Raw genomic sequence first — 14,156 nt, 5'->3', positions numbered from 1 at the left:
TCACCAGCAAAGCTTATTTGAAGAGAGGTCCAATGTCTTAAGGTTGTTCAATTTGCCAATTTGATTTGGAATTGGCCCTGTAAGGACATTATGAGACATGTTGAGTTCATCAAGCAACACAAGTTCCTCAATGCTAGCAGGGATGTTACCGTGGAATTCATTGTTTGAGACATCAATGAGTACATGTGATTTTAAAATCTTGGAAATTGTGATGTGGCTGCCTTCATATGTTACTGCAGTAGTAAACTTGTACCTCTGATGGTAATACAGATGATCCATGACTAAAGTCTGGTTATCAGATCTGGACCTCATGGACTTGAGCATCTTAAACCACTCTTCAGGCAATGTTCCACTGAAGTTGTTCGATGCAATGTCGGCGATCCGCAACTTTGGAAATTGACAATTGTTTACATCCCTATTGTCTGAAAGATCCAATATCTCCCCAATGGATTTGTTAGACTGGAGGACCAGGACTTGAAGGTCTGAAAGTTTACTCATCCAACATGGGAAGGAGTCACTAATCTCATTGTTTCCAATGTCAAGAATCTCCAGATTCCTGCAAGCAACTAGTGATCTGGGTAAGTGGCCTTGAATGAAATTGCCGCTGAAATCTATTGCACTCAATGCACAACCTTCCTTGATATTATCAGGTAACTCCCCAGCAAGCTGATTTTCTTTTAGACTTAAAACTTGTAGTGCACCTAAATCCTCCATCAGACATGATGGTATTGAACCAGTCAAGTTGTTGTAAGAGAGATCAATAATTTGTAAACTCTCAATTGCACCACAAATCGTTGGTGGAATGTTTCCATTGAGGTTATTGCTGGAAGCCTTGAAAATTACTGTATTTGTAAGGTAAGTATAAAAATTCGGCGGCATAGATGAGAACTGGTTGGTCGAGTAATCAAGAGCGACACTTCCTTCTTTGGGTATTGGTATGTCTCCTTCAAAATTGTTAAAGCTGAGATCAAAGTATTCAATGTACAGAGGAAGTAAAGGTTTGGTTCCAATATTTGTAAACTTATTGTGTGACAAGTTCAGGAAGAAAAAGTCAGCGGTCCAGGTCTCCCATGCCCACTGAGGTATTGCACCTTCAATCTGATTATATGAAAGGTCAAGACTAGAAATCTCAGGAAGATGCTTCAAGATTTTAGGAAAGCTAGATATGCTGCAAGATCCTAGACGTAAGAAGTTAATACCAGGATACGACAGTGCTGATGAACTGTTTTGTCCATCCGTCACAACTAGTTTATTCTTTGAGAGATTCAGGACAGACAGATTTTGCAGTTTCGAGTATGAGGTTAGTTCCACTGTTCCAAAAAAATTGTTTGAATGGAGCAGGAGGGTTTGCAACTGAGTCAAATTAAATATTAATGAAGGTATCTCGCCTGAAAACTGGCAATCGTACAGTGCCAATTTTGTTAATTTTGTTAAGTACCCTAGGGAAGATGGTATGGGTCCAGACAAGCCACATCTGAAGAACTTAAGAACAGTAAGAGAAGTCAGGTTTGAGATCCATGATGGCATGTATCCTACTAACTGTAACCCAGACACCTCTAGCGAATCTAAAGATTTCAACTCACCGATGGAAGATGGCAGCACTCCAGAGAATCCACTAGCTCCAAGGGCCAACTCCTTCAGAGATTTGAGGTAGCTGATAGAACTTGGAATTGTGCCAGAGAAGTTGGTGTTGCTGACAGATATACTCTGTAAACTACTGTCACCTGAGAAATTGGGCAAATTTCCGGAGATTCCAAGATTTTTGGTGAGGTTAATGGCTGTTAATTTCTCATGCTGGAAGATACTGGGAGGGAACCATCCTTCAAACTTGTTGTTTGAAAGCTGAAGAATACTTAGGTTGGAGAGAGTGCCCAAGAATTCAGGAACTGGGCCGGACAGATGATTGTAGTGCAGCTCGATCACTGCAAGTGAACGCAGCTCCGAGAGCGATCGGCAAATGGGGCCGGAGAGTGAGCAGTACGGCATGCTGATAACCTCAAGCTTCGGGGACCGCCTAGCCATGGCGTCGCACCACCGTTCGCCATTCTGGGACAGGTTCACCATGCCCAGGCGAAGCTCCTCCAGGTTGGTGAGGTTTGCGAGCATGGCCTCCAAGCTCGGCTCGAAGAGCGGTGACATCGTGTTTGAGTTGTAGTACATGACGCTGTAATCCTCGTCCATCTCGGCTTCGAAGAATGTGGTGGACAGGTCAAGGTAGGCCAGCCCCGTGATGCTGCCGATGCCGGCGGGCACCGGGCCGGCGAAGTTGGTGTTGGAGAGGTCAAGGTGGGTGAGCTCGGTGAGCAGTTCGAAGCCGGTAGCTGGGAGCTGGGACTCACTGAAGTCGTTCCAAGACAGGTCCAGGTACCGGAGGGAAGTGAGTCTGAAGAGTGCGTCGTCACAAGCTGTGGCCTGCAGTTGACGCTCGCCCAGGTCGAGGGAGGTGACGCGGCCGTCGTCGTCGCCGCGCCGGACGCCCTCCCAGCCGCAACAGTCTGCTCCGGCGACCCATGACCAGAAGGCGGCGGAGTACTCACCGACGGTGGTGTTGAAGGATCGCTTCAGCTGGAGCAGCGCCGCGGCATGGCCTGGAAGGCAAGCTGAGGAGTTCGTACCGGCATCAACCATGATCGTGGACTGGAGCAGCAGGAGGAGGAGGAGCAGCATGGCTAGGATAGGCATGAAATCGCAAGCAACTCTCATAGAGCCAGGGCGATGTGCTGGAGGTTGGCTGGGCTGGTTCTCAATCCTCTCACGCAGGGATGATCTATATGTAAACGTGTGCTCTGTTTTGTTAGAGATTCGCTTCAGTTCAATAAAAAGTATCTCGACGTATGATGTACTAATTCGTTTCTGATTGTTGGATCTAACCATGTCCATCCTGCTTATTAAGATCCAATGGTGAGAAACGATTTGGTACCGTAAGGTATTGATACCTTAAGATACTCTTTGTTTGACCGAAGCAAATCTCATTTGGTTATGGATTGCATTCAACATACTCTTGTTGTCGAATTTTTGAAACCTCTTTTGCATAAATTTTTAAAGAAGATTTGGTACATTAAATCGATGTTTCAATTTGTGCTGTGAATAACTGCTGCAAACTGTAGTTCTTTCGAGTTTTAAATATCGTATGTACCGACTAATGTTTAAACCTGTACTGCGCCGATCATTCCTTTCACTAATATTTTGGAGAGAATTGTACTTTATACCATCTTTCATTATCAAAGTTTTATTTTGGACCGCCGTTTGCTGCGACGATTATTCAACGCTTGTGGAGAGACCAATGATATATGAAAAACGAGGGCCTAGGATTTTTATCCTTCATATTAAATATTTTCTTATGAATAATTTTCTTGTGGCTTTACATGGTAATTGGAAAGCAAATAAGCCACCACCCTTTGTTAAATAAGCTCATACAGACACCAACTGATTTTCCGTCAACATCCGGTTTATTTGCTTATTTACACAAGGTACAATTTAAATAAACAAGAAATTTTCATCCGATATCGACTGGTGAAGACTGACCAAAGGTTTGACACTTTGACACCAATACAGGAGAGACCAATGATGTCATTTGTCACTACCAGTCTTTGACTACTCCAGAAATAGAGCAAAAAAAGACCAATGTTCATCATTTGTAAGGAACCGAGGAACTGATCAGTAGGGATTACAACAGATCGGAAACGGATGGAAACCACCTATGCCGTTTTCGTTTTCATATTTTTTCGGAACCGGAAACGGAAAACCTTGGATACGAAAGCATAATCGTGCATTATCGAAAATGAAAACGGTACAGGTGGTTTTCATCCCCTATATCCCCTATAGGATTGCCAAGACATAACACATAGCGACGTTTAGACCTAACTGCTTGGAAGTAAAGGACACGACACTAATGGAGCAGGCAGAATACATAGAGAAACCTCATCTCACTAAAAGGCAGACATCCCAATATACATGGTGGAGCTTTTTGGTTGTACCAAAACAAAAATGTCATATTTACTCCCTATCATCATTTTAAGTAAGTCATACATACGTAGGGATGAAAACGGATCGGAATTTTTTTCAGAATTCGAACATGTTTTTGGAAACAATGATGAAAAACTTCAAAGCTTGTGGAGAGACCAATGATGAAAAACGAGGGCCTAGGATTTTCATTATTCATATTAAATATTTTCTTATGAATAATTTTCTTGTGGCTTTACTTGGTAATTGGAAAACAAATAAGCTAAGCTCATACAGACACCAACTGATTTTCCGTCAACATCCGGTATATTTGCTCATTTACACAAGGTACAATATAAATAAACAAGAAATTTTCATCCGATATCGACTGGTGAAGACTGACCAAAGGTTTGGCACTTTGGCTGTTTGGCACCAATACAGTCATACAGGAGAGACCAATGATGTCATTTGTCACTACCAGTCGTTGACTACTCCAGAAATAGAGCAAAAAAGACTATAATGTTCATCATTTGTAGGGAATCGAGAAAATTGAGTACGGATTAAAACAGATCGGAAACGGACAAAAACCACTTGTACCGTTTTCGTTTTCATATATTTTTTTAACCGGAACCGGAAACCTTGGATATGAAAACGGAATCGGGCACTATCACAAACAAAAATGGTACAAGTGGTTTCGGTCCCATGTAGGATTGCCAAGACATAACACACAGCGGCGTTTAGACTTAACTGCTTGGAAGTAAAGGACACAACACTAACAGAGAAGGCAGAATACATAGAGAAACTTCATCTCGCAAAAAGGCAGGCATAGCTATATGCATGGGTGGAGCATTTTTGTTGTACCAAAACGAAAATGTCATATTTGCTCCCTATCATCATTTTAAGTAAGCCATATATATGTAGGGATAAAAACGGATCAGAATTTTTTCAGAATCCGAACCTATTTTTGGAAACATAACCAATCAATCGAATTTTTTTGGAAATATTCAGAAATGGTATCGGAATGGATTTTTTTTTTCAGAAATGGAATCGGATACGGTAAGAGTATTATCCCCTAGAACGTGGAATCGGTCGGAAACTTTCCGGAAAAAATTCTGAAATTCCGACAATAGTCTCATATCAAATTGGCCCATTAGGCCAACCGGCCCAAACTAAAATCCCTCCAGCTAACCCTAGCACTCAGAGCACTGCATTACCCATTCACCTGTGAGCCGTGACTCAGCCTCAGGCTGGACTGGAGATGGAGCCGGCTGCCTCCGCCATCCAGACTGCTCGCCGCAGTCGCCTCCTGCTTCTAGCCCTGTTGCCCTCCATGTCATTGCTGCCCTGACGCCCCGCGCCATCCCTGCTTCCCCTGTCACCCCTTGCGCCGGCCGCAGGACAGATCCCGTGCTGCCCCTAGGCTCCTGAAGCCGACGCCGTCTGACACCTCCGACGCTCCCGAGCCCCGGCACCGTCTCAGCTGCTGTATTTTGTATTATGGACTTGGTACTGTATGTTTCTATGAATGTGGCTATCTATTATGTGACTGTTGCTGTGACCGCGAGTGTGAAGTGAAATGAGGTTTTGTCCATTTTTATTCTACCATATAAATATGAGTCATAAATGTTTCTTGTGACATGTGGTATTTTAGGATTTATGATGGGTGTTTCTCTTGGTTACTTTGAGAATTTGATCTATTGTTTTAGAGAAGATTTGCATACTCATTTTGATGTATCTTTATATTCTGATAAATTTTCGATAGTGTATTTAGTCCGCTTCATATCCGCTCCATTTTTGTTTATGATATTGACTGATTCTGTTTTTGTATTCGGGGTTTCCGATTCCAGTTCCGGTTCCAAAAAAAAAAAAGAAAACGGAAATGGTAGAGGTGGTTTATATCCGTTTTCGATCCATTTTTATCCCTATATATACGTGGCATTGTTGAGACTATTTCAACTACTTTTCCTTTACATAAACGAAACATCCATGCTACAGTATTAAATATCTTAATTTTGTAGTGACCTACATTCTATTCATGGTATATCTAAAGAAATCCTTGGCAATAGTCCTTGACCCACTGGACTATGATCCTCAAAGATATATGGAAATGCTCACCAATATAAGCTTGTAAGTTACACCTTATTTTTAATACATTAGTTCTTAACACATACTCTAGTTACCTATATGATTATAACTATTGATATTTACTCATTTAATAATAGCGAACATGGGTTTTACAAAGGAATTGGAGGTGCAATCGATGGCCCAGATAGAGAATTTCTTGTCAAAACAAAATGGCCGGTAATGACGATCAATGCTTCGCTAACATAAACAATTTTTTCTTCAAGTCCTTTCAACAACCACTGGGTTCTATACTATGTGGGTACTACATATGCGAAATGCTTAGAGTAAACGAGAGATTTATTACTGACTACGACAACGTAAGTTACAATGAAACCATCTTATTATGCATGTCACTATTTGATGATACTATTTGTTTCTTTTGTTGATCGTTAAAATTCCTGTGGTTGCGCAATGCTTTGATGAAAGGACATTAAACAACCTTCGTATTGACATATCCCACTTCGTTCACCAGGAATATTGCAATGATATTGGTAGATTTTTCAACGATGAAGGTGTGTTACCAGAAGACAAATACAAGCCATTGGCATGGTGGGTTCAAGACAATAATTGATAAAATATATTTGGTAGTGAATTTGAACCTATTAAGTTGGGCCGACAATGTTATAAATCTCTATTTTTTTCACAACAGTTCCAGGTATTTGTATATTAGAAAATATTTCATATGTATTTGCTCAGTTTAATTATAATTGAATTCGTTGTGTGATTTTTGTATAAATATAATGGTATCAAACAAAACAGAACATATTTTTTTGCCTAGAAATACTATCGCAGGCAGTAGGTAGAAAATACCCGCTCGCGAAGAGGGAGTATCGCATGTGGCCGCTCTATGCGGATTGCTTGCGATCATGTATTATTGCAGGCAGCATGGGTAACATGATCACCAGTGTTACTCACTCTACGCATGCGGTTAGTAGTTCCCGCCTACGATTGCACCTATTATCACAGATGATAGGAGCTAGGCGTGCCGGGCAACCGCCTGTATAGACTTGTTTTGATTGTCCGCGTAATGTTGTACTGCTATAGTGAGCTCTTGCATACAAACAAAAAAGCAGCTTCCGAGGCACATATAGATACCACAATTATCTACTATGAACAACGTTTATTCGTTTCATGAAATATGTAATATAAATTTTAGTCGAACGTGTTTAAACATTTTGTTTATGTGACATATGTAACTATATACCATTCATATTTTAAATACTAAGAATGATTATTTCTTATGAATTTCATCTATCATTAGAGGTTATGACGGATCCAACTTGAAGACAGACGGTTTGGTAAGTTTGTTAATGTCATTTCTAATTTGGTGAGAAGTAGATGTATGTAATTGTGGGATGTGTGAGAATATACCAGTGGTGACATATGTGATTGTGGATTTTATATTTGTGGATGGAATGTAATATACATGAATGCATATGTAGTGCTTGGTCTTGGGGTTTGGAGAATGTTTTGAATCATTTTGCACAAGGCGTGGTTAGCAATTTGCTAAGATTAGTATCATGCTAAGAAAACTTACACCAATTTCTGAACAATAGTATGCATTAACTCTCTATCCAGGACAAGCAAGTACATACTATGATAATTCATTACAGATTCATTGTCTTCGAAAACAAATAAAATAAACAGTCTTAACAATGCAGTAGAAAATCAAAACTAATGCAATTTTAATGAGAAGCGACGACATCAGCATACCCCTACAGGCAACACTTGAGTGTAGCAACTTGCCTAATCTTCAAACAATTCCTCATCAGAACATAGCTTCAGTTTCTAAAAAAGGGCAAAAAAACAATGCTGAATACAACCACCATACTCAGCAAGCCACCAACAGATATAAGAAGAATGTATAAGGGTATACAAAGGAAATACAACTATGACTCACTTTTACAAAAATAACGGTTGAAACAAAAGCAAAATAGATCAATAGATAAACAATAAGACTAACCACAACGAATATCTTTTATCAACCAATAACTACGGATGTTGTTATTTAAACAGTTTTACTTTAATTAGAGATGCACAACTTTACCCTCAAGATTAAATTCCACATACGTACCCGCACATCGGCATGTCACCACGACATCCCGCAAAGAGGTTGTGACATAACCATTCACATAACCCACTCTTAATGATCCGCACCACACTGAGGTTGCATCACCCACACCCTAACCCGGGTTGGCAAGACTACCCCACTTGTGCCATGGCAGATTCGGCTACTGATTAAACCATCCACGGACTGACCTAACTCCTTTACTTCCACCCTTGCCCGGGTGCCTAGAAGAGGAATGAGCTAAATGTCAAGTTCAGTCATTGCCCACGTTGGCTTACGGTAAGTATAGATGACTCATGAGGGTTTTCTGTGAATTGGTCCTTAATTACCATGAACATCACATACAAAACTATTGCACTCATAGTCCATAATTAGTCATGTTTTAGTTGCTTTGGAGAAAACACCTAACCAGAACTATTACTATTGCAAGACAAAATCCCAACTTAATTAAATGAGTATGATTATAGTGTTCCAACCCACATTAAGTGAAGTTGACACTAAGCAGGGCTAAGCAAATCAACTTAAACAAAATAAGAACCCTTCTATAACAATTGGTTGTAAAGCATAGTACAAACTAACCCATAAGTATGTAATTACAAAGACAACAGATATTTGAATATAGCAGTGTGAAAATAATTTTGAAAACTAGGATTAACATGCTCAAGGTTTTAGCAATGAATTACCAAGAAAGTGACTTTCGTTGCTGCTCCGGAACGGCTTGCACTACCACTTCGTAGTAGACTGGACCCTAAATTTCACCGAAACCTAGAACACGCAATTAAAAATATTCAAACAATACAATAGGACTAAAACAGTAAAAGAAACCATTTTTAACAAATTCTTAAAAAATAATTATGGATCCACTGCAATTTGAATAGGCTTAAATGAATTTTTGGATTAATTAGTTATAATTATGAAAAGTTATATTGTTCTCTTGCTTAACGTGCAAAACAAGTTAACGATTTTTTTAACGGTAATCCAAATGAAACAGGAGAACTCCTAGGAAACATAGCTTACCATACATGAGACGGATTAAAGATCGCACGATGAACTAGTTAACAGTAGGACGGGAAACTATGGATGAAACACCAATCCACGTGACAGGGTAGAAAGCACACGGATCGAATAATTGTACGCTGAATATGTACTGAAACATGGGTTGTGAACGTACAGCCAAAAGCAACGCCAGGGTTCGCGGCAGAAAAACGATAGGATTAACGACTCGTTAATGACATGATTTAATGACCTATTAAACCAAATTTTAATGGCATGCTAAAACGGAAAATGAAGGACTCTTTAAACGGCTTTAATAAAAGATTAACTTACGTGTACGAAACGAAGAATTCACGCTGTAAATTGACGATCCATTAAATGTCTCGCTACAAACCTAAGCAGCAAACGATCTATTAGATTGGGTCGGTTTCACACGGCGCGATCTACGTGCAACAATGACATGCAAGCGATCTATAGCGGCAAGCAACTAAGCAGCGTGAACAACACAAAACACGTACGAACAGGACGTTCGTATGGGCGAACAGCACGGATGGCGGCAGGAACAGCAGCGAAACCTGCATGAATGGGGCACTTCGCACAATGGCGGTGGCAACAACAGCAGGCAGCCGGCGGCTAGGCTAGGGGTGGCGCATGGAAGCAGCAGAAATCAGGCGAAAGCGGGGTTTTGCAAACCAAAACAGAGGGGGCAGCGCGGCTGGCGGCAGGGCACACGGCAACGGCTGATTGGCCTGGGCGGCGGTGCACAAAATAGAGATTTGGAGGGGCGTGCTAGGGGCCGAGGAAGGCAGACGGTTTGGAGGGTACGTTTTGGGTCGGGGTCTCCTTCATTTAAAGGGATATTAGAGCATCTACAACAAAAGGTTAAAGATTAGTTCCTAAAAATCATGGATTGGGAATACACCAAAATTTATTGGGCATCAAAACAACCCAGTTCTCCAAGAGTTGCCTAAAAAAATGTCCTCAAAACTTTAAAATTTTCCTCATCATCAATTAATCGATGAATTCACTTATATTCTGCACCGTTGAAACAAAGTTTAGCCACAGAAGTCCCAGCAACAATAAAGCTCACGATATAAGCAAACTATTCTGATTTCTGAGTAAGGCATCTCATGACAAATGGAATAGTAAAATGAGATTCCCAGTGCAAAGAGAAATGACATTTTCTGTTAGAACAATTCAACTGACTTATATACAAACTAGAGCAGAAAGTGCCTTCCAGAATTGATAAAAAAAAAAAGCAGATCCATTTAGAACAGTAGAATAAAATTGCCCAGCCACACTGCAGACTTCAGCAATCCCAACTTTTCTTCACCTACAAACACATTAAGGTTTTGCTGAGTATATACCAAAATAAACATGGTTCAATGGTAAATAGCTTGGGCCTGGCAGAATACAATTTGTTTGAGGAATGCAATATGTTGGAGAAGGATATTTCAGACTTTTTAGAAAAGGACATTTCAGATAGGGAGCAAATATCTCCTCAAGCAAACAATATCTCCTACCCGCAAAAAATTAGCTGATCCACATGACCTAGGCGAATGGTGGTTGCTACCAAGAATGAATTTCAGGGCAAAGTTCAAAGGGGCTTTCGATACTCTAGTGATGCTAACCTGTTGGCTAATCTGGAAAGAACATAATGCAAGGATTTTCAATCAGAAGTTTAGATCTGCTGCAGAACTTTTCAGTGACCTGCGGGAGGAAATCAGGGTTTGGATCATGGCTGGCTTCTTTTCAATTTTTGATGACCATGGCTAGCTGAGCCTGGCTTCATTATGTAAATCTAACCAGCTTCCAGAATATACTGTCAATACTATACATCTTTTGGTTGAGGCATGAAAGCATAAACAATGTAGCTTTTATTGACATTCCAAACATTAGTAATGTTAACAAAAATGAGCAATTAGAATTAAGTTCCTGAACACTAGTAATGCTTCCAATTGTCAGTTCCTGTTCTAACTGAATACTTATATATTTCAAAGTTAAACAAAATAGCATAATATAGAATTCACACCTAGTAAGAACACTTACATGTCAACCCAGGTTGTTCACGCGACGAGCGATGATCTCATTTTGTAAACTTTTGTAGTACTGCTGTTGAATTAGAGGCATGGAAGCAATGTCTAATGTCATAATTCTCTCTTCTTCTAACATCTTCTTGAACTGTAATTCATCTGACTCCTTTGCAACCCTTGCCTGTTCCTTTTGAGCCCTAACAAGTTCACTTGCAACCCTTTTTTCCTCTAACTCAAACCTCGCAACATCTAATGTGTACGATTGTTTATACCTCTCCTCTTTGTTTTTCTCCTTTTCCGCGTCTGACTCCTTCTTTTGTCCCTACAAAATCTCTATTGCCTTTGTGCATGCTTCACCTTTGCTACGCTTCATTTGATCTTTTGCCTTTTTCTTGCCCATCGGTCTCTTGGGTGCTTCATTCGCAGTGGTTTCACTATCTATGCCATCAGCATTTGTAGTTTCATCATTTCTAGCAGTTCCAATACATGGACTTGTCTGAGTGTTTGTTTTTTGTTTTTTGTTGGAACATTTCTTTTGGGATTCTTTTTCCTTTAGCTTATCATGCCACTTGGGCTGTGTCCGCAACAGACGTCAACAATGTATGAATTGGAAAGCCCTCTTCTCTTCGCTTTTAAACAAAGCAATCGCCTGCGAGAGCTGCAGAAGTGTGGTTAGAAAAATGCAGTAGCAAACGTGTAGAAGATAAGTAAAAGATGCTAAATGGTTTTAAATTACCTTATCCTGTATAGTGACTCCGCTTTGCCTTCTGCCCTCTATTTGGCTGAGACATCCACAGAACTTATTGCAATTCTGATGAATAGTTTTCCAGCGATGCATGATTGAATTTTGACTGCGATATAATGAGACTTTCTTGTTTTTGTTGTAGTAATCATAAATTCTCTTCCAATATGCACCGCGGTTTTGATTCATACCTACCACTAGATCCATACTTGTATTCAGCCATGCCGACACAAGTAGTGCGTCTTCCTCTTCACTAGAATTCTTTGCTCTTTTTTGGTTTGGTCTAGATGAGGGAATACTATCTAAAATAGGTGAATGTTGCTCCTTAGGCTGGCTACTAGAACCATCCACAACGGGTAAATGCTGCTCCTCAGGCTGGCTACTAGAACCATCCACAACGGGTGAATGCTGCTCCTCAGGCTGGTTACTAAAACCATCCCAATCAAAGGAATAGTTGCCCTCATTCATCATATTAGTGTAGAATCCTTCTTCCTCCATTTATAGCAATTCTAAAAAGTGAATGAAAGCAACTAAATATTGAGCCTATCATCTCAAAAAAAAAAAATCAAGTATTGTTCATATCATCTAAAAAAAATCAAACTATAACAGAATTTGCGCAGGTTGAGCCTGATTAAGAGATATTTATTTGGTACAATAATAGCTCCTATGATTTGCTTGGCATCAGATTTCTAACATCATTGAAAGCAATGACATACAATTAATTTCACTATTCTCAGATAAAAGCAAAGATAAACTATTTATTTACAAATTGAATATTCTGAATATTTCATTCATAATCCCTATGGGCTATCGCTAGCAGCAGAGGCTAATAAATCCCTATGGGCTATCACTAGCAATAGAGGCTAATAAACTTTGTCCACATCATCATTTTGTGCTAAGCTTCCTATATGACCAATTAAGTGGGTCATCTTGCAGAATTGTCACGGGTGACAATACCCTGTACTACAAGATGGACAAAGATGGCAATATTGTTTTTTTTTTTTGAAGCAGCCTGGTTTTTCATTTTATCAGTTACATAGTTCACACAGTGAACAAGAAAACTCAGGAGGTTTGGGATGTAGCTGTTGGACATACCTGCCGGGAGGAGGACGTGGAATAGCACCCGGCTGGGAGGGGGGCGCTGGAGCAGCAGCCGGATGGGAGTGGGACAGGGCGGCAGTCGAGGAGGGGTTAGCAGCTGATTGGGCGAGGGCCGGCAGCCGACGGATGGAGGGGTTGGCGCCGGTGGTTGGTGGCCGGTGATGGGTGGAAGGGAAGGGGAGGGGCAGCGTCCGGCTGTGGCCGACGGGTGTAGGGGGAGACGCTGGCGCCTGGCGGTGGGTGGAAGGGGAGGGGCGGCGGCTGCCGACGACTGGCAGATGGAGGTGGAGTGGGGCGGCGGTCCCGGCGGATGGAGGAGTAGGTGAGGGGCGGCAGTGGATTTTCCAGGGGAGGGTTTCTGCCTTTCTGGCGTGGACGTGAACGAGAAGCGCGAGCGAAAAAAAATGGTGTGTACGTGATTAGGAACGCCAGGAGGTATCCAAAATTTGGGTCAAAAAATACTATTACTTGGGATGCTAAAAGATTGGGATTTTTTTTGCCAGTTGTTGGAGTATTATTTTTCCCTTTAATGCCAATATTTAAATTTTGGGAATCATATTAGCCCTTTGTTGGAGATGCTCTTAGAAAACAACTACAAGTCCTTGCCCTATAATAAAAAAAAAAGAAAGGATAAGAATCCAAATGATAGGTTGGATAGAGTCCACATGAGTTTAGGATTTGTATGGGATTTGGATAGGGAGGGATAGGGGGGAGTTCGGCTGGCTTTGGGGAGGGCTAGGGGTGCACGGGAGGGAGAGAAAGAGGTGTCCACGGGCTGCAAACGGAGCGGATAGTTTCCGTCCGCTCCGGAGAAAAACGGATATGGAGGTAGCTCGGAGCGAATATTTCTCAGATAATTTAAATATGGATATGAATACGGATAATTTTCTTCGGATACAAATACGAATATGATATGACAGTTTTCGACGGATACAGATATTTCGACGGATATCCAAAGATTGTAATAAGCGGATATCCGCGGACCCCTAAAATCAGTTCAGCCCATTTGATTCGAGGACTGGCTCATCAAGGCATCAACCAATTTACTACAAATTGCTTTTGTGCTATTAGACTATCAGTATTTGTTGAACTCATTGTGTGCTATGTGGTAGACTGATGTCACTTATCTGCTACCCATAAAATTAAATGTAAC

General features: G+C 40.9%; 1 protein-coding gene and 1 long non-coding RNA gene across 2 annotated transcripts; both read right to left on the bottom strand.

Moving 5' to 3' along the window:
- On the bottom strand, positions 1-2,901 carry LOC102707727 (receptor-like protein 7). Its single transcript, XM_015843202.2, has one exon. It carries the CDS (start codon positions 2,878-2,880, stop codon positions 1-3), a length of 2,880 nt encoding a protein of 959 aa, XP_015698688.2. The 5' UTR covers positions 2,881-2,901.
- Positions 2,902-10,115: 7,214 nt separating this feature from the next.
- LOC107305395 lies at positions 10,116-13,378 on the bottom strand. Its single transcript, XR_005812938.1, has 4 exons — positions 12,998-13,378; positions 11,897-12,411; positions 11,177-11,818; positions 10,116-10,460 (listed from the first exon to the last, which is right to left on the bottom strand). It is a non-coding gene; the product is annotated as an uncharacterized LOC107305395 (long non-coding RNA).
- Positions 13,379-14,156: the final 778 nt, after the last annotated feature.

This window comes from Oryza brachyantha, chromosome 12 (assembly GCF_000231095.2).
Source record: "Oryza brachyantha chromosome 12, ObraRS2, whole genome shotgun sequence".
In the NCBI taxonomy this organism is placed as follows: Eukaryota; Viridiplantae; Streptophyta; class Magnoliopsida; order Poales; family Poaceae; genus Oryza; species Oryza brachyantha.
This window is presented reverse-complemented; position numbering and strand designations above follow the sequence as displayed.